Consider the following 21608-nt stretch of genomic DNA (forward strand, 5'->3'; position numbering starts at 1 on the left):
TGGCTTGAGAGTAATTGGCCTAAAGCTCATTTCAAGGGTCATCTAGAAAGCTTAAGGGGTCGAGATATTGCACGGATCAAAGTTATTCGAACTCTACTGCATCACTTTCTTAAGTCTCATGAAAAATATGATTTGGAGAAATATGCACAATAATTCCAACGCTGCTTAGTAACCTGGGTGTCTGGTGCATGCCCTGCATGTCATTCACGCCAACGGCAGTAGAGGAATAAATGAGTTCAAGCCTTGAAAAAAAAAAAAAAAAATATATATATATATATATATATATATATATATTTGGGAATGTGGAAAGAAAGGATGGAATCATGTAAACTGTCTATATTTTTATCAAATTTCCGTACTAAGATCTTTTGTAGACTAGACGGCATACTTGGATATATCCTATAGGGACAAAAGTGTGAAAAACATTGAAATGGTTTCTTGATTAAGATATATGATAATTTCACAACTTGAAATGGGATAATAAAATTTACATATGGGGGTACTCTTGGTGGATTTCATTCTTGAGTAAAATGTCAAGGCATTGGAATTGTTATATTCTATTTTATTTCGTAGTTCGACTTTGCATTTAAGTAAGAAAATTTTTGAATTTTGTGTGTAAATTCACTGCAAACACTCACGAGACACAGCTCGTCCACTAGGGAAACCTAGGGGTTTAACGGCTTGTTGCACGTGCTAAGTGCAATCGTGATTCCTACGAAAGTGAGTTATGATTTCTTTTGTTTAGTTTTTATTTTTGTTCATTTTTGTTTTTTTTGCTTGAGGACAAGCAAATCTTAAGTATGGGGGAGTTTGATGAACACATTAATGTGTGAATTTTAGGTACTTAGGGATGCATATTATTCAATTAAAGCGATGTTATGATGGTATTTTCCCTTGTTTTTGTTGTTTCAGGTTATTTTCGAAAAAATCCATGGAAAATGTGCTAAGGAGATGGAATTACAAGGAAAATTCAAGCTTGGAAAGTTCTTTAGTGAATTGATCAAATGTGAAATGCAATCAATGGCTGAGATCAAGTGAAGATACGATCTCATTTGAAGATCAAACGGGTGATCCAATTTACCGAGTTTGTAGAGTGCAAGCTTTGGATCGAAATCGGTATCAACACACTCTCATCTCGTGTGAAATTTCACCGGATCTACGGACTACGAAAGAGATGCATGGCTGATTTGGATGATCACACCATTGGACGGTCAATATTACGTTTTGGAAAGTCAATGGGTAGCTATTTATTATGAAGCAAGTTGAATGAATGGTCTGGATCATCTCCTTGGAACGGTGTGGAGGTGCAATTAATTTATTACGAAGTAAGTCGAATGGATGGTATAGATCATTCCTTGGAGATCAACGCATTGAAGAAGCAAATAAAGTGGTTTTGTGTGCATTACATTGGAAGGGTAGATTAGGCATTTGCGAAACTATATGGCAAACTTGCAATTCATTGGAAAAGTGGGGATAATGTGGTCTTTTTACAATGAAAGAAAGAGGGGAAATAGGGGAAGAATGCTCAACCGACTCTCCCTCTCTCTTTCCATTATAGTTTTGGGCATTTTTCACTGCCTATTTTATGTCCATAACTCCACCGATTTAGCTCTTTCTAAATTCGTTACTTTCTCTTTCCATTCTCACTTAGCCGCCCATCTCTATGCCAATCAAATGGATGGTTCAGATCATCTCTCTCCCCCTCTCTCTCTATTATCGAGAGAGATGCACGGTGCATGACTGTGTGGACGCTCCCTCTTCCCCTCTCTTAGTTTTTTCTTGGAAATTTTTTCTTCTCTTTGGTGTGAAAAATTCTACTTTTCTACTACAATTCTCCACCAAATTCAAGAAACTCAATCATCACCATTCAAGGATCATCCAAAGAATAAAAGAATGATTGTAGAAGGAGAATTGAAGTTACTGATCATTGGTGTACTTTCTCTCAGAATTTTTAAGGGGAAGCATCTATAAACTCTATTTTCTCTGTTATTTTCTTTTTGATTGATCAACTGATTATAATGAATTCTTTTTATAATTTGAATTTTTCTTCCTAATTATGAGTAACTAAGTTAGCAATCTTAGGGTTTAGATGAGGCCTTAAGGTTGTAGAAAATTGGTAGTTTATTCGATCTCAACCGTTGGATCAACCCTGTTAAAATTGGTTTACTAAGTTTGTTATTCGAATTATAGATCGTGCATGCCAATTTATATTTGTATGAATGATTATTGATAAAGATTGATAAAACTTAGTCTAATCAGTATATTGGGGTGTGTAGCTGATCTATCACTCATATGAAATCACATCCGTCAATCTGATTTTCTATTGATCGAATTGATTGATTACACAGTTCAATTCAATTCAGGGTTTGATCGAATTTATTAACAATAAATTATTGAATTTCTACTAACCTAAGGTGGATTCTAATCCTAAGATCATATTAGAATTTGGATTATATTTGTGTTAAATTGGGATTAATTATGCAATTTTTGGTTGATTTTCTAGTTATTTCAAGTTCTAGTCCTCAATATAGTCAATTTTAGGCAATTTCCTTCTAAATTTCATAATTTTTATTTTAATTCTTGTTAAAATCAATTAGGTCAATCATATCAGTAGTTTTTCCCTATTTCTAGGAATTTAAAATTAATTTAAAATATTAGTGCACTCTGCCTAAGTTAAGAAGGATAATTATTCTCTTCTCTGTGATCGACCCGTAGCTACGATTGACCCTTGCGCTTGCGGGGGAGCGGTCCGTCGCTTCGGGTGATGGACCCCCGCTACGTGGCGTCTCTGGATGCGCTCTAGAAACAACGCACATGATCATGCCATTACATGTCATTTATGGCATGACGTCGTTCCGTCTGCAGTGACGCCGTTAACGTTTTCCGAAGATGCGCGTCTCTCCTTCCATAACGTACGGTGATGTTTCAAATTCCCGCCAAAAGACTCTCCAAATTTGGCTGAGTGTTGAAGCTCGCCCAAATTGCTCTAGAATTTCCAGGAGGCTTGGACGCACCAAGGACGAACTTCGTGCTTCCGCACTTCAGTAAGCTCGAGTTGAGCATTTAAGGGCCGCCTCATTAAAGGTTTGTACCGATGAATACGAAAGACCTCTGAATCATAATACTACTTCCTTGACCCAAAGACGATTCAAGGAAGTGGTGGGGGCAATATGTTGGGGGTAAAATCTGCACCTCTCTTATATGCTTGACACGTGGCGCCACTCTAGAAAAGGCAACTAACTAAAGTTGCCTTCTAGAAGGGAGGCATAGAAAGGATTCTCTATCTGCATTAATTAGTAACCTTTTTTAAGAAGGAAAGTACTTTAGAAGGAAAATCCCAATTAGGGATGACAATTCTCCTACAAGGTCGCTCTGCCAAAATATAAACCAGTTTCGTCGAGGAAACTTAGTGTTGATCAATATAAAGATAGAAGTTATCTCCCATGAAAATCGCCCAATAAGTAAAGACTCCTATTAAGGCAAGTCTTCCAAATAGTTGTGACCTCCTCTCCTGTAAATAGACCCCCATGCTCAAAAGTAGACATCAGATAATCACTAACAAGAGTCATCTTCCAGTTCTCCTATTGCTTTGTTTCTGCTGTTGTGCCGATTTTTGACTTTAGCGTCAGAGTTATCTCTCGGAGTCACAACTCCGCGACCCTTAACGTGTTTTCTTTAAGTGCAAGACAACCATTGATTGAAGCTCTACCGTCAATTGATCGTGGAACCAGATCTCAGCATTATCAGGGGCGTCAGTGGGCCTACTTCAAAAGATGATCCAAACTGATCATTCGTCTGTCCACAATCATAAATTGGTTGTACCCGTATATCCTTTCCATACTATGATACTAGCCCCTCTGATCTATTGAAGTCTACATATCGTAGCGTTAGGATTATCTTAAGATGATTTTTGGGGTCCAACTCATTTTCGTTTTCGCCAAACAGATGAGCGGTTTGAGTCATCGTATGTAGTGGGCCCCAATAGACTTTACTAACCCCCTCCCCCGCCCAACCCCCACCCCCCACCCCACACACACACACAATATATGGGGTGTGCGCTGCAATGCAGTTCCTTTTTTTTTTACAGAAGTACAGTGGGGCCCATATTTGCAATTACTTGCTCTCTTGTCCTCTACTTCAACAACAGCGCGTCCCCATTAAACAAACCCATCCATTCGAAGAGGAGAAAGCAGAGGAAGGCAGGGACAGTTTGGCAGGCAATGGGCATGTCGACCGTTGTCTCGCTCTGTCCGCCTCGTCCGCTTCGCGCCGCACGCTCTTCTTCTTCATCCGTCTTCTTCTCTCGATCCCGTTCTCACAATTATCCACAAAAGTTTCGCGGCCTCGTCGTTGCATCCGCGGCTTCCTTTGACGGACATAAACGTCAATCCAATGACTCGAAGGTCTCTATTTTCTCTTCTTTTTTTAATTGTTTTACAATTCACTACTTTCAATTTATAGGCACTTGTGCGAGTGAGCTTCACGAACGTGATAGAACTATTTAGAAAAGAAAATAGAGAAGAAGATGATAGAGAAAGAGGGAAACAGTGAATTAAGTCATGGAAACTCAGGCCTCCAATGAGTTAATTCGAGGAAACTCGACCTCCAATGTGCTAACTGCACTGATTGTGATTATTCCTTGCCGAATAGCCATACGTCATCTACATTATATAGAAATTGAGTAAAGTAAATTAGGAAATATAAATTTGCAAAATAGGGAAAGGAAATTAAGGAAACCTAGTAGAATATATAAATAACATAAATAAGAGAAACATACTAAAAAGAAAAACTGGTTTTAACAATCCCTCACTCTTAATTTCAACTTTGTCCATGTAAATTAAATGGCACATTTTGATATCCTCTGAGTTAAGTTTGAAAAGAATGGCCAATATCTATGACTTGGTGTCTGAAAGACTAATAATTTTGCAATCTGGAATGGTTGAAATGCACTTGTGACTCTTATGAGAGCAATCTGTTGTTTAAAATTGAGAATGGTCTTTGGATTCATTTTTTGGAAGGACATGTGGTGTGGGGAGGCCCCCTATAGCTTCCTCATTCTGAGTTCTATGTTGAAGAGCTGTCGGCCTAGATGCAAGATATTGGTAATATTTGGACTTTTCTGGGATCATTCAGTTGAGGCTCTAAGATGTATGGCGGATTAGCTGGTCATACCAGTGTTTAAAAACACGGATGTGACTCGGAATGCGGCCAAGAAAAATCCTTGTCGAATTGGTGTGGACGCAGCCAAGAACGGGGTTGATGCAGTCATAACTCGGGAGAGTCAAAGGAGTTTTTATGACTCTATAGGGCAAAATGCGGAGAGCGGATGTGGTTGAACGCGGAACATGGCCAAGGTAAAAGGGAGTCGATTCGGGCGAGTTTCGAGTATAGTCAACGAGTTTTTAAACACTGGGTCATACCCTTAAAAAGTTTTAACAATCTAGGTGAGCTAGTTTGCTTCCTATTATATAGCTCTTTTTGTTACAAGGTAGATTGAAAGTGAAGTGCCCAGTCACAAGATCATCCAGCATTATCTCATCGTATATTGGGAAAGGAAATTTGTGAGGCAGCCAGTGGTGAGGGCTGAGGTTTTCTTCTCAATCCAATTCCTACAACCATGCGTACATTGGCATCATTGTCTTCCTCATGGACCTTTTCTTTTGTTGCCACTGCCGCCCTTCCGCAAATCTCTCCAGATCCACCACCCTTCATAAATTTCTTAGGCAGGAGGAGGAGCTCTTCAAACATTCGCTTGCTCTCAATCTCAAACTACCAACCTTGCTTTCATCTCTTGAATTGTCAGAGCAGGCTTGATTCCGTAAGTAGAAATTCCTGCACATTACATCTTCTTTTCCCCTCTTTCCATTTCCGTCCGCTTATTCTGCTTTCATGGACCCATAACTATTTCTTCTGTTTCATTTGTATCGATTCATCAGTCTTTTTTTTAGTAAAAACAAATGCGAAAATAATTTTTTTTTTCCATTTTTGGGTGGATGTCTATTTGATTAGTATTCCCCAATTGCTAATTTGAGATTTACGGGTTTTCCTCCTTCCACTTGTAAGATTGTTGGAAATTGGATATTTGTTATTGTTCTGTTTTTAGCATTTTTGTGGCTGGAAAGTGTTACATTTCTCTTTAGGATTCCTTAGTTGTAGGCATCCAAAGATATGAAACGATCTCTCTATGTTTTTATCACTCTGAGTTTTATTTGTCAAAAGTTAGGACTTGATATCTTTAGGAATAAATGGATTGTTATCTTTTCAAGTCTAGATGCTTCTATGGTTAGAGTCCAAGATATCTCTACAGTATCTTTAGGAGTAGTTGAGTTGGATGGTAGTTCGGATGTAATATGTGAGTAAAAGGATGGGAAATGATTGTAAAAAGGAAATTTGGGAAAAAAAAACAAACGTTTTATGAGAGTTTCCCCTAGCTCTTTTTTATGTTCTTCTTTAATCATATCATTTGGTATCAGGGCAGGTTTCTTGACCTGTGAAGACGTGACAATGCCAGACGAGACTAGAGCACAGGATACTAGACGCTTGGAGGAGTTGATCGGGTAACTTCAGGAGAGTTTGGGAAAAAAGCCAAGGCTATGACGGAGCTTGGGCAAGTGGTGGCTGCCATGAACCTATAATACGATTAACTCGTAACGAAAGTATTTTCAGCAGGGGAAACAATCACGCTGACCCGTTGCGTCTATCATCCAAGCCATCTTCATTTAATGGGTCATTACCTACCCGATTTGCAAAGATCGAGTTTCCTCATTTTAATGGGGAAGATCCCAAGGGTTGGGTGTATCGATATGATAGATTCTTCAACTTCAATAAAATCGATGAAACTCACTCGGTACAATGACCGGTCCCCATTCACTTGGAGGAAAAAGCCCTACACTGGTTCCGCTGGCTTGAGAAAACTAAAGGAACTGTTGCGTGGGGTGGGGGGAGTTTGTGCAATCCTTATCCATCAATTTTAGGCAAATGTCGTATGGGGATTCAATTGGAGAATTGATCAAGGTGAGGCTGATTGGCTCAGTCAAGGGATATTAAGAGAAGTTTGAGGAGCTTGTCAATCGTACCCACATGCTACCAGATGAGTTTTTTGTAAGTTGCTTTATCAGTGGACTTAAGGAGGAAATATGGGACGGAGTTTGAATGTTTGCACCATCCAAAATCATACGAGCGATAGGGCTGGGGAGGTTACAAGCAGAAAGTATTGAGGCTATGACTAGGCGATCGAAGAACCCTTTCAAAGAACCCATGCTAGAGAACTCTAGTACCAAGACCCCTTCGGCATCTTCTCTACCACCTATTCGTAGGCTAACACAAGCCGTGATGGATGGGACGAGAGAAAACAGGTTGTGCTATAATTGTGATGAAAATATACCATGGGCAATAAATGCAAGGAACATCAGTTGTTCTTATTAGGGATGAAGATGATGAACCTCCCAATATTCAAGAAACGAAAGGACATGCAGACGAGGAATTTCAAATCCCAATACATGGGCGCATGGCTGGAACAACCACAAATCGAACCATGCACGGTAAAGGATATATCAAAAGGAGTATTGCGGTAATCTGAATTGATTTTGGGAGAAGGCATAATATATTGGAGCCAAAGGTAGCTAAGCGAAATAGGTGTCATGTACAAACCTACTAAACCCTTGTATATATCCATGGCTGATAGAACTGAGTTGACAATACTGCTATATGCCAAAGCTTCCAATGGATCATACAAGGGATGCTCTTTCAGACGGATATGCACCTTCCTCTTGGTGGTTGCGACATGGTATTAAGGGTACATTGGTTAGCCACATTCGGACCCATCATCTGGGACTTTAAGCAATTAAACATGGAGTTCACATCTAATGGGTGTCGACATGTGCTTCGAGGAACAAAAGGGTGCGTGGTCGAGTTGGTCGAGTTGTAATGCAAGTTTCATTCCTTTCGGCCTTTTCAATGTCCATCTCAAGGGGAAGGGGATGCTACGTTTCTTGTTAGGATTTCTTAGTTTTAGTAATCCAAAGATATGAAATGATAAAAGTTTATTTTGAGAAACTATAAATCTATCTGAAATGTGTTAACCAAACCATAGAATGTTTATTTTCTAGGGAATGTTTTTTTCTGAGAATGAAAAATGCCTACATCCAAATGTTCTATGTTTGGGTGTGCGGCATAGACTCGGAGAGTAGTGGAATAAGAAGTCAACAGGGAGGAGACAAGCCTTGGATTTGCCTGGAATTACCTCAGAGAATAGTGGTAAGTAGTGTTTGGTTGCGCGGCATAGACTCCAAGAGTAGGGGAATAAGTAGCGGGTGCCATTACAAATATAGAGAGAAAAAGTGCCCCATATCTAGCTTCTAAGGTGATGGCGCTTTCTTCGTTCTTTTGGGCAAAATCTCTCCCTTCTCCTTTGTGTCCGCTTTTGACTTGTGGAATGGATGGAGATTGGTGTGTGCAGGAGCTGATAAGCCTACCAATATCATCCAAGCTTGGGACCACCCGGATGCAAATTTTCTCTAACTAAACTTTGATGGCTCAAGTCTTGGGAACCTAGGACCGGCTGGAATTTGTGTGTGTGGGGGGGGGGGGGGGGGGTTATTGAGGGATGAAAATGGGGTGGTCAGGGGGGCTTTTGCGGGACCTATTGGAATAGCCGATTCAAGCGAGATGGAAGTGTGGGCTACCCACATTAAATTATTGTGTGTGTGTGTGTGTGGGGGGGGGGGGGGGGGGGGGTAGGAGTAGATCTTGATCGTGTTAAGGAGTAAGGTGACTCCCTTAAAGTCATTCGGTGGCTATCTGGTTCCCACACTTTTCCTTGGCCGTTTGTGGACTTATTCAATGAGATCTTAGACATTGCGGGTGCTAATAACATCTCTTTCTGTCACGTTAGAAGATCAGCCAATGGAGTGGCGGATAAGTTGGTTAAGAGCGGTGTTCTACTGGAGTCCCTAGAGCATTTTGATTATCTTCCTCCTTGATTTTCCTCAGTCATCTCTTCCGTGTATATTTCTTGTATATCTCTCTCTTGCCTTGTGTATATCTTGACCTTCTTGGTCTTTTTAATGAAATTTTCACCATTAAAAAAAAAATAAATAGAGAGAGAGAAGAGAGAGAAAGATAGAGACAAGGACGTGAGAGAGAGAGAAAAGAGAGAAAGATAGAGACAAGGAAGTGAGAGAGAGAGAAAAAGCACCATCCCCAAGATTTTTCAAGCATAATTCAACCTTTTTTTTTGGAGAATTTGGTTTGAAAGCTACAAGGAGGGGATAAGAATTCCACCTTAGCAGACATGCAATAATTACATAAGAGACATTCCAAGGAGTCTCCGGGAAGTTCAATGCAATATTGACAACCAAACTAGGAATTGCATTCCAAATCCAAACAAAATTCTAATGGCTGCTGGGATTTTGTGCAACCAAACACAGTTTAGCCTTCTTTTATAGAAAATAAAGATATGAAGAAGGAAAAACACCCTTTCATAAAATTGTCTTTTACAGTTAAAAAAAATTCTCTTTCGAATAACCCAAAGGCACTCTTTCACATAAAAGGAAGTTTCTTTTGAAAAACATTTTTTATATATTTTTTTTGATGGAACATTTTTTATATTTTTAGGGTAATTTTGAAAATGTCGTACTGATGATCTATTTATTCTCAATGTAACATTTATCTGTAATTCTGTTATCATTGATGGTATGTTTGGTAGCTTCTGAGTTCTGAAGCACTATGTTCACGAGGCAAATTAAGCTCTGGTCGTTGCAGAATGTGAATGAAGATACAGATGAAATGTTCGACGATTTATTTGATAAATATGGAAAGGTGGTGTTCAGAAGAAATGATCAAAAGCCTCCAAGTGCAGAGGCAGATGATGATGCTGAAAGCCTTTCCTGTAAGTCCAACTCACTCTTATTGGAGGGTCTATATGAATATGTGATTTTTTTTCCATATTCTTTTTTTTTTCATTGCAATGATAAAATCGACAATGAGAAAGAGGGATCAGAGCACATACAAACCATAAATTTATAACAGTGGAACTACTAGTCATCTAACTAAAGAGCTCTATCTGTTTTTTTCTTCCTTTTCTCAACTAAAAACTAAGCTAATTCCGATTCTGAAGATGCCAGTAGAATGCTAATACATATAAAAAAAGGTCGTATTTGGTTTTAACGTCTCTGTCAGCAGCCCTGAAAAGATAACCATGGATAAGGATATTCCGGTCAACTTAAGATATAATTATTGATCATGATTATTTCTTTTCTAATTTTCCTTTGTTGTGAACATATATTGCTTATTGCTTGATGGAACATAATACATAGAATTTGTTGTTCAATCCCCTTTTTGCAGTTGCTGTTGCCCTGGCAAAGGCGGCAAGTGAAGTGAAGGCTGCAGATATCCGTGTCCTCTTTGTGAAGCCTCTGGTGTACTGGACTCGCTTTTTCATTATTGCAACAGCTTTTTCCCGCCCTCAAGTTGATGCTATGGGGTATGTCCTTCAGTTCCTTATTACTTATTACTGTATGACTATTTGCACTTGGTTATTGCAGAAAGCAAATGTGATCCATTTTAGGTGAATATTTTATTTTTATGGTTCCTTTGTCCATTTGCAGGAAGACTTGTTTTGTGATTTTCTCACGGTTCTTATGTTTATGATCCTTGGATCTTTCTTTATATAACCCTATTTTCATTGCCTGGCAAGCAAAAAGAAAAAGTGGTCTTGAGCTCTTACCTTATTAATGTAGTCTAATTGAAATTTTCCCGTGATAAGTAGGTCAAAAATAAGAGATATAGCTGAGAAGCAGTTCAAGAAAGTTGCAACTGGAGACACCAAACCCAACTCATGGACCTTGCTAGACTTTGGTAAGTTGTCCATATTTCCCCCATAGCAAACAGTTGATCTTATGATGGTATGCATGTTCCTCTTTTAGTAGATAAAATACAATTGGCCATGTAGCCTGTTTTGATTACTGCTTGAAATATCAATGGTCATTTAAGCACACGTGCTTCCCCTATATTTGTTTTGTTACCAAATTAACTTATTTCTTGAGATACGCAAACAGGTTTATTTCTGTTTGACGCACCACATTAAGGGTATTTTGGTTAGTGTAATATATATATATATATATATATATATATATATATATATATATATATATATATATATATGAGAAAACGGTTTCTACACACTAGCTTAAAATACAGTGGAAGGCATATTTTTTTTGGGTGATCCAAACCATTCATTTGATTGGCCCTCACATAGATAGGGTGTCCACAAAAAATCAGCTCCATAGGATCATCCTAGCCCTACGATTTGTGGAGGTAAAATGGACGTGTATAAACCTTCAGCAATCTGTCCATTTTTTGCCTACACGGTTTGAAGGGTTAGGATGATCCTATGAAGCTGATTTTTTGGGCACACCCTATCTATGTGAGGGCCCATCAAATGAATGCTTTGGATCACCCAAACAATGTGGGCCCCCATTGTATTTTAAGCTAGTGTGTAGATAACTTATCTACACTAGTGTGTAGAAACCGTTATCTCTCTCTCACTCTCTCTCTCTCTATATATATATATATATATATATATATATATATATATATATATATATGTATATGTGTGTGTGTGTGTCTCTATATATATATGTGTTGAGAGAGGTAGAGAAAAGAGAGAAAGTAAAGAGTGAGAGAAAAGATTGAGTTAGGGTTCTCCCCCTCACTCATGTAATATAAATAATAAAGAGTGAAGTACAAAGACAAGTATGCTCTTGGGCATTACAATAAAGACCTAAAGACCTGTTAGCACTCTCCCTCAAGCTGGAATGTAGATATCTAACATTCCTAGCTTGTTACAATTATCAACTAACTTAGCTCTTCTTAGAGGCTTCGTGAACATGTCTGCTAATTGATCTGTAGATCTGGTAAACACAGGAGATATGTAGCCTCGCTGAATCAAATCTCTAATGAAATAACACTCCACTTCAATATGTTTGGTCCCTCTCATGGAAGACTGGATTCGTGGCAATGTAAATGGCGGATTTGTTGTCACAGTATAGCTGAGCTGGAGAAGAAGGAGGAAATCCAATCTCTGAAAGTAAGGAACGTAGCCACATGAGTTCGCCACTCGTATGAGACATAGCTCTATATTCTGCCTCGACACTAGATTTAGACACGACATCTTGTTTCTTACTTCTTCATGAAACAAGATTACCTCCAATAAAGGTGCAATATCCTGTAGTAGACCGCCTATCAGCGGGAGATCCTGCCCAGTCTGCATCAGTGTATCCTTCAATTCTCTGGTGCCCATGCCTTTGAAATAACAACCCTTTACCTGGCGAACTCTTCAGATATCTCAATATCTTAAGTACAGCAGCCCAGTGTGAAGTGCGAGGTGAGCTCATATGCTGGCTAATAGCGCTAACTGCAAAGGTAATATCTGGACGTGTAATAGTAAGATAAATGAGCTTACCAACTAAGCGTCTGTATCGCCCTGGATCTTCTAACAGGACTCCCTCCTCAGGGAGTAATTTCATATTCTGGTCCATAGGAGTTGAGGCAGGCTTGACTCCCAAACAACCTGTCTCATCAAGAAGATCCAGAACATACTTCCTCTGTGAGAGGTAGATACCCCTAGTCGAATAGGCAACCTCATTACCCAGGAAATACCGAAGACGACCAAAATCCTTAGTAGAGAACTCTGTCTGAAGGAAGGATTTGAGCCTCTGAATGCCACCTGTATCGCTACCAATGATAATGATATCATTGACATATACTATCAACAGAACACAACCGGCCTGGGAGTGAAAATTGAAGACGGAGTGATCAACTGCGCACTGCTTCATGCCAAAGTGAATAAGTGTAGCACTGAACTTTCCAAACCAGGCTCTAGGAGATTGTTTGAGACCATAAATGGATTTCCTCAAACGGCAAACAAGAGAAGATCTCTCCCCTTGAGCAACATATCCAGGAGGTTGCTCCATATAGACCTCTTCCTCCAAATCACCATGAAGAAAGGCATTCTTTACATCCAACTGATGAAGATGCTAGCCATGATTCACAGCAAGGGATAGCAGGACACGGACAGAAGGAATTTTCACAACTGGTGAAAAAGTCTCGCCATAATCAATCCCATATGTCTGCGTGTACCCTTTGGCAACAAGTCGAGCCTTAAGGCGCTCAACTGTGCCATCAGGAAGGTGCTTGACTGCATCAACCCAGCGACAACCAACGGGGCGAGCACCATATGGTAGAGGGACCAAACCCATGTCTGATTGGCCTGAAGGGCCTGCATCTCAAGATCCATAGCCGCCTGCCAGCCTTGATGATCAAGTGCCTCCTGTAGAGTCTTAGGTAGAGAACTAGAGGACAAAGACGAAACAAAACTACAAAATACAGGGGTGAGAAAGTCATAAGACACAAAAGAGAAAATGAGATGAGCAGTACTGCGAGACCGAGTGCGAGAGGCAATGGAAGAGTCAGAATGTACCTCAGAAGTGGGGATCTCCGGCTGAGATGATGATGGCTCGGGCGGGGCTGAATGAGCAGCAGTTTTGGCCCGACGCTAATACTGCTTCAATGGGTGAGGTAGAGGGGCTGCACAAGGCGCTGACGTCGGCATAACAGTAGAATCAACTGTAGGGGAGGAACTGGACACCGGAGGTGTAGAAACAGGGATGGGATCAGGAAGAACCGGAAGAGGAAGAACATGAGTATGCGAGGAATCCTCCTGAAGTGTAGAGGGGGAGGGATCCAACGAGATGGATGGACTAAAAAATGATTGAGTCTCAAAGAATGTAACATCCGCCGAGACAAAGGATCGTCGCAGGCGAGGGCTGTAGCAACGATAACCCTTTTGGGTCCGAGAGTAACCTAGAAAGATACATCGTTCGGCCCGAGGATCCAACTTATCTAATCCTGAGCTAAGAATGTGGACAAAACAGAGACAGCAAAAAACTCGAGGTGTAAGAGGAAACGGATCAGAGGTAGGACGGAGAATCGAGAACGGAGAGGTGCCACCAAGGACCGAAGAGGGAAGCCTATTCGCCAGGTAGCATGCTGTGAGTACAGCATCAGCCCAATAGATCTTAGGGACCCGCATCTGAAAGAGTAGTGTCCGGGCCCCATCTAATAAGGAGCGAAGCTTCCTCTCAGCCACTCCATTTTGCTGAAAGGTATGAGCACATGAGGACTGATGAAGAATGCCTTGCGAAGAGAGGAATTCCTGAAAACCATTTAAGAGAAATATTCCTTTGCATTGTTAGTGCGAAGACATTGGATAACACATGAGAATTGATTACTAACTTCAGCATAGAAATCACGAAACACAGAAAAAACTTCAGAACGATATTTTATTAAATAAGTCCATGTCTTACGTGAATAGTCATCAATAAAGACCAAAATATAGCGAAATCCAAATAAAGAGGTAGTCCTCGCAGGACCCCATACATCAGAATGAACAAGAGCGAAAGGGTGTGAAGCTCGACTAACAGTCCTAGAGGGAAATGGCACACGATGATGCTTCCCAAGTTCACAGGCCTCACACTGAAAAGACCTAACAGATGAAGAAGGAACGAAGGGAAACCTGCGTAAACGCTCCATAGACGGGTGACCTAGACGGCAATACCACCGGTATGCATCGACTGAGCCATGTAGAATCGGATGGGACGGAGTACAGTCGAGATAAAGGCCATCCACCTCACGGCCCGAGCCAATCATCCTCCCACTCGAGAGATCCTGAAAAAGACAATATGAAGGAAAAAATGAGATAGAACAATGAAGATGTTAATTGACTAACAGAAAGTAAACTGAAAGGTGACTTGGGGACACAGAGCACAGATGATAATTTAATGCCTGGTGAAGGGGAACAACTGCCAACACCAGTGATAGGAGAGGTACTCCCATCAGCAAGAGTAATAGAACGTGAAACAACATGATGAAAATCATGTAAGGATGACTGGGTACCTGTCATGTGATGAGATGCTCCCGAATCAATAATCTAGGTGCTAGAACTAGAGAGGAATGAAGCAGGAGAACTACCTGGCTGAACAAGACCAGCAGTAGGATGGCGGCTGGCAGACCTGAAACGCTGTAGCTCATCATAGTCAGCACGAGAGACGACTATCTGATCGGTCGGAGTAGCCAGTGGTGTCTGTGAGGGGTTGTCAATAGGAGCAGGCGAATCTGGAAGGGCAAGATGTGCAGTACGGCCCTGACGAGGATCTGGAGTGTGACGCAGCTCAGGATGGAGATCAAAGCATGTCTCGTGATAGTGACCCTCACGCCTATAATGAGTACAATAGGGCAGAGCTCGACCTCCACGGCCACCCTCTCGGCCGCCGCCACGTCCGCCTCAGCTAGTATCGCGACCACGGCCGCGACCAAAAGTGCCTCCTCCTCGGGAAGGGCCGTCAGCAACTCCATAAGCAGCAGTAGTCGAGACATCCATGGGAGTAGGAACAGTAATGCCAAGTGCATACTGCTGAGCTCGTAAAAATACCTCCTGAAGAGTGGGTACAGTACCAAACCCAAGAATGTGTTGTCGAAGATGAGTGAACTCTGATCCAAGACCCTCAAGGAAATGAACAACACGGAGCTGATCCCGCTGTCTGGCTGCCGTGGTAAGATCAGTGGTGAGAGGCATAAGAGCATCCAGCTGCTGGCAATAGGAGACAAATTGTCTGTAGTAATCATGGATTGTAGAATCACTGCGCCTGTGACCCATCCAGTGTGAATAAGTGTTGCAAAGACGGGCGACATTCCCCTCATCAGAATATAATGCCGCAGTCTGCTCCCATACCTTTTTGGCAGTAGGGAGATCCATCATGGTGCTAGCAATGGCAGGGGTCATACTCTGCCATAGAAGTGTACGCACAATGGCATCATCTACATCCCAATCATCAAAGGTAGGGTCAGTCTCAGGAGGGGGATCACGACGAATAATAGAAATCTTTCGTCGGGCCTTCAGATATGTCTCCACAGCAATCTTCCAAGTCAAATAGTTGGATCCATCAAGACGGGAAGTGGTAATCGGTGGGAATGACGCATCCACCGAAGACAAAGACGACGACGCAGCCTGACGCGGCTAGGAACTAGTAGCCATAGCTGGAGTACGAATAATAGGGTCCTCAATACGAGGGGTATCTTCCATAAGAGACCGGGAAGAAGACTGAAGAGGACCAACAACGAGCAAGTAGAGACAAGGATGAAGACTATAAGCAAGCTAATAGACCGCGGCTTCGTGAGGACAACATATGCATAAGGGAGGCATGAGGTAGCCTCACGACATAAAGACAAAGTCGAGACAACTCTGAGCCACAAACATCGCAACGATGTAAGTACAAATCCAGAACAACACCATAAAGATACTGATCAAGCCGAGCAAGAAAATCTAGGGCATAGCTATGACCCAAAAGAGGAAGAAGAGATTATGATGGATCAGATTAGGGCAAGGAAGAGTGGGGAAAAGAGGTACTGTAGTAGGAACGGTAGCGATGTACTGTAGCGATTTACTGTAGCAGTACTGTAGCGATATACTGTAGCAGTACTGTAGCGATTTACTGTAGCGGGTACTGTAGCAAAGAATGGAGGGGTTATGGTTAGAGTTAGGGATGGAGAAGATGGAGGTGGAGGTTAAGGTTAGGGTTAGGGAAAAAAGAAGGAAAAAGAAGAAAAAAAAAAAAAAAAAAAAGCCCTAGGCATCCATGCCTTAGAGCTCTGATACCATGTTGAGAGAGGTAGAGAAAAGAGAGAAAGTAAAGAGTGAGAGAAAAGATTGAGTTAGGGTTCTCCCCCTCACTCATGTAATATAAATAATAAAGAGTGAAGTACAAAGACAAGTATGCCCTTGGGCATTACAATAAAGACCTAAAGACTTGTTAACAATATATATATATATATATATATATATATATATATATGTTTTTTGTCTGGAGAGAGCTTAACTCTCTCACGCTTTCTCTTTCTCTCTTTCTCTCATCATCTCTCTCTTTCTCTTCCACCATGTAGTCATCTAACATGGTATCAGAGCTTCAAGGTAAGATCAAACCTCTCATCCTTGGAGAAACCTAACCCTAACCCACTATTCTCAATCGCATCTGATGCCTCAATCGCACCCCTCGCACCTCTTGCTGCCTCAACCCTAACCCTAACCCTAACCCACTCGAACCCCTCTTCTCAATCGCATCCCTTGCTGCCTAAACATTACCCTAACTTGCTTCTTCCAATCACACAATTCAACCATATTTTTTTTTGTTTTTCACACCATCCAACCCTCTTTTAAACCCCGCAATTTTGTCATGTACTTCTCAAATCCGTCCCTAAATCTTCTTTTCTTCTCAAATCAGTCCATAAATCCTATTTTCTTCATGTTGTAAACTTGTTTCTTCTATGTTTTTGGGGTATCCTTGCCCCTTTATTTGTCTTGGAACCTCGTCTTGGTTTTTTGACAGTGATTTTGTTGTGGCTATATTGGCGATTATCCGTGGTGGATTTATTGGATATAAGTGCATGCCAATGATGAAATGTCTGCACGATTTTTTTGTTGGCTTTGGTAGTGATCGGTTGTACCTCGTTACTTGTGTTGTTGGTGGTAATTGAGTTGTAGTTGGTAGTACTGGTGGTGACATCATCTGTTGTTGGGTCTTCCGTTGGTGATCTTGTGGTGGATTTATGTTGATCTGTTGTTGGTGATTTGATTTTATGGTCTTGGTGGTTCGTTGGTGATTCGTTGCTTCTTCGCTTTGTTTTTAGTGGTGCTCGATGGTTGGTGTCGGCGATGGATTGGTTGATGATTGTTGATAATGGTGTTGGTTCTATGTGATTGTTGGGTGGTTATGATTATTGTGGTGGTGTTGGTTGTAGATTTGTTGCTAATTGTGGATTGGTTAATGCTTGTTGGTGATCGTTGGTGGTGTTGGTTCATGGTGGTCGTTGGTTGGTTGTGATTATTGTTGGTGTTGTTGTTGCTCACTGTTACCGGCTCGTTGGTTGCCATTTGTTCTGTCATTGGTTTTTTTTTTGAAAATTAATTTGTTCTGTCATTGTTAGTTATTGGTTGTTTTATGATGTTCTTTGTGACTTGGTGTTTTATGACATTCTTATTATTCATGGATTGATACTAGTCTAATACTGTTGCCTTCGTGTGTATTGGGGGTTGTTTGTTGTTAGTTGTTCGTGGCATTATTTTTATGGTTCCCGACGGTTGTTATGGATCATGGTCGTGGTCGTGATTCAGGGGGAGGTCGTGGTCATGGGTCTCGATAGTGTACCCACTGTCGTATGGATGGCCACAATGTTGACTACTATTATGATTTACATCCAAAGCTTCGCCCATACCGCTCTACTACCTCTTCTATTGCTGCTTCTGATGGTTCCCCCTTGCTCCTGTTGCACGTACTACATCGGCCGCTACACTCTATGCATGTCAATTGTTTTGAATATGAGGAGCTTGTCCGCCTACGTGATAGAGGCAAGCAGCCCACCACTACCACATTTGCCCAGTCATACACGCACCTCATTAAGGGTATTTTGGGCCTTCGTGATAGAGGCAAGCATCCCACTACCACATTTGCCCAGTCATACACACCTCATTAAGGGTATTTTGTGTGTGTGTGTGTGTGTTTTCATGTGGAAAGGGCTTTAACTCTCTCTCGCTTCTCTGCCTCTCTTTCTCTCATCATCTCTCTCTTTCTCTTCCACCATGTAGTCATCTAACAATTTCATTTGAGTTCTGTTAAATAAAATAAGAATAAAGAAGGTGAATTGAGGATGAGAAGGGACGGAGGACAAGAAAATAAGGGAAACGTTGGAGCGAAACGTTGTGGGATTTTTGAGCTGTGAGTATTCCAACCTCACGACTTTTCTCTTAATATGCGTGCGTGCATATAGACATATAAAGAGAAAAGTCATGAGATTGGAATACTCAAAGCTCCAAAATCCCATGATGTGTGTGTTCAATATGAGAAAATTACATCAATGCCACTTCTAGGTTAATAAATATAGAAACAAATCTATTTCTATACCCATAGCATCCACATTAAACAAAATAAAGTATTAACTTCATGACTCCTCACCCTGGAGCATAAATATCTCCCAATCTAGAGTCACACCAGCAACACCCTAGTCATCTCAAGGCTGGAGAAGGTTTTGCACCCACGTTTGCAATCTATTTGCAGAAAAGTCTTTTTCATTAATTCGTTATCTCTGATTATCAGGCTTTATGCCAATATACTACATCATGACCACTTAATGTAAGCTCCTATTCAAAGTATATGAGGTAAACTCTATCAATTAACATTCCCAAGTATCTCACATCTCTCTTAACTGAAAATCATATGTTAACTTAAACAAAAAACACACATCCAATGGATTTTATGAAATCCCTTAATACGTCTCGCTTAAATAATATTAATAAAACCAATGATTAGTAAAAGAACCATCCACTAGCAAACAGGTCATAGATTCGTTACTCTATCAATCCTCAATACACATTCCTCTTCAACTTATCCCTTAACAACATTTCAATTTAATATTAGAACCAATGAAAATAAAAATAAAAAACTATACCAATTTCATTTCGTTCCGCCTTTTTTTTAGTCACTGACATAGGAGATTTCAGTGATACATTCCAAAAAAGATGCTACGACTTGAAATAGTTAAAAAAATTCAAAAATTAATTTTTTTAGAAAACATAAGAAATCATTATATGAACCGAATTTGAGAAAAGGCTGCATTTTACTGAAAACAACTAAATTAGGCGTGTATTGGCTCTTGATGGGCCTAATTAATATATTTTAATCCAAAACATCAATGAAACTAGCCATTCATCGTACCAAATTCTAATTATAAATATTACAAAGAAAAATAAAAAATACAACAAAAAAACCCTAAAAAGACAAATAAAACCAAAAATATAGGACCTCTTTCGGATACCACTTTGACGAAGGCAACGAGTCCCTTTTGTGTAGAATGCTTTAGACGTAGAAGAAGCCCAAAAAATTGATAAAAATGTTGTGCAGATATCTTGTATTCTGATAGTGATTCATAACCCGCACAGACTAATATCTTGGGTTTTGATCCTGGTCGAGTTGAACGGTCACCTTTTTGGTGGTGCAGGGCGCAGTGCGCCCTTGCCTGGGTTTCCTTAGCATTGATTTGAAAGGATAATTCATTTTTGGATTGCTTCGATTGGAGTTGTTTTTTACAATTCTTGATGTAGTGGGCATTTCATACTGTTGGATATAGTGTATTGCCTAAGGGCATAGTTGTCATTTTTGTACTTATCCTATTTAATATAACATAAGTGAGGGAGAGATTTCCCAACTCACTTTTCTCTTCTCTATTCTCTCTCAACATGGTATCAGAGCCCTAGGGTTTCTGATCCTTAGGGAAACCTTTACCCTCCATCTTCTCCATCAACCCTAACCGTCCTTCCTTCTCCCTCTCTCTAACCTAACCCTAACCATAATTCTAAAACCCCGCTACGGTGCCGCTACAGTGCCGCTACAGTACCCACTACAGTACTGCTACAGTACCTCCCTTCTCTCTTTTACCCTCTTCGAACAACGAAACCAAGCAACTCTAGTTTCATTCTCTTCCCAATGATCTAAAATCCTTTGAAATTGTTCTCTACCTCTTTGCGACTCCGACTTTAGTCCTTATATCTTCTTGTTTCCCTATGGCTCATATATCTCGCCCCCATCCCTTGTCCTTGTCTTGGGGCCGCACTCTTTTCTCTGGATCATTGATCTGACTTCTTTTACCTTTATCCTCCTCTATCTTCGCTGTACTTCTTTTGGTTTGCCGGTATCGTTGAGAGATTCTCATACCTCCTATCATTCTTCTATCTATTGTCATGGATTCCCCTGATGTTACTGATCCTCCTCATCAGCGCTTCTCGTGCTGATACCCGCTCCGCTACGGCGTCAGCCTCTTCTTTGAGTTATACTCCTTCCTCGTACTCTCTGTCTGTGGACCATTCTTTTCCTCAGATTACCTCAGAGCGTCTTGACGGCTCCAACTACTTGAGTTGGAGTCTCGCTGTTGAGACCTACCTCCTCGCTCAGGGTAAGGTATCCCTTATTGAGCAGGATCCCCCTTCTCCCTCAGACCCTACTTATGACTGTTGGCGATTTGGCAAGTCCTTGTATGGGCCCAAGCAGTCTCCTAGAGCATGGTTTGTGCGCTTTAGCGACGCTGTCATGCGATTTGGCATGCGACAATGTGCAGTTGATCATTCTGTCTTTAGTTGTCACTCTGATGCAGGACATGTTCTCCTTATAGTCTATGTGGATGATATTATTATTACAGGCAGTGATACGGTTGGTATACATAAATTGAAGACCTTTTTACAGGCAGAATTCTCCTCTAAAGACCTTGGTCGCCTACGGTATTTTCTAGGGATTGAGGTAGCTTATTCTGGCAGCAATCTATCACTTTCTCAGCGGAAATATGTGCTTGATTTGTTAGAGGAGACTGGATTTGTGGGGGCAAAGCCTGCTGGTGTTCCTATGGATCCAAACACCAAGCTGATTACAGAAGAGGGAGACTTGATGGATGACCCTAGCAGGTACCGTCGTCTGGTTGGGAAACTTATTTATCTCACTGCTACTCGCCCA

At 40.9% G+C, this 21608-nt stretch overlaps 1 protein-coding gene across 1 annotated transcript in view; it reads left to right on the top strand.

The window, feature by feature from the left end:
* Positions 1–4138: 4138 nt before the first annotated feature.
* The window catches only part of LOC143854612 (protein Iojap, chloroplastic-like), a 33756-nt gene continuing 16286 nt past the window's right edge, over positions 4139–21608 (top strand). Inside the window, exons 1-4 of the mRNA XM_077364660.1 lie at positions 4139–4403; positions 9763–9889; positions 10345–10483; positions 10769–10857. Coding sequence (XP_077220775.1) covers positions 4221–4403; positions 9763–9889; positions 10345–10483; positions 10769–10857 — 538 coding nt within the window. The 5' untranslated portion in view covers positions 4139–4220. The remainder of the gene's footprint in view (positions 4404–9762; positions 9890–10344; positions 10484–10768; positions 10858–21608) is intronic.

This window comes from Tasmannia lanceolata, unplaced genomic scaffold (genome assembly GCF_043159265.1).
Source record: "Tasmannia lanceolata isolate RefF3 unplaced genomic scaffold, GAP_Taslan_0.1 ptg000003l, whole genome shotgun sequence".
Classification (NCBI taxonomy): domain Eukaryota; kingdom Viridiplantae; phylum Streptophyta; class Magnoliopsida; order Canellales; family Winteraceae; genus Tasmannia; species Tasmannia lanceolata.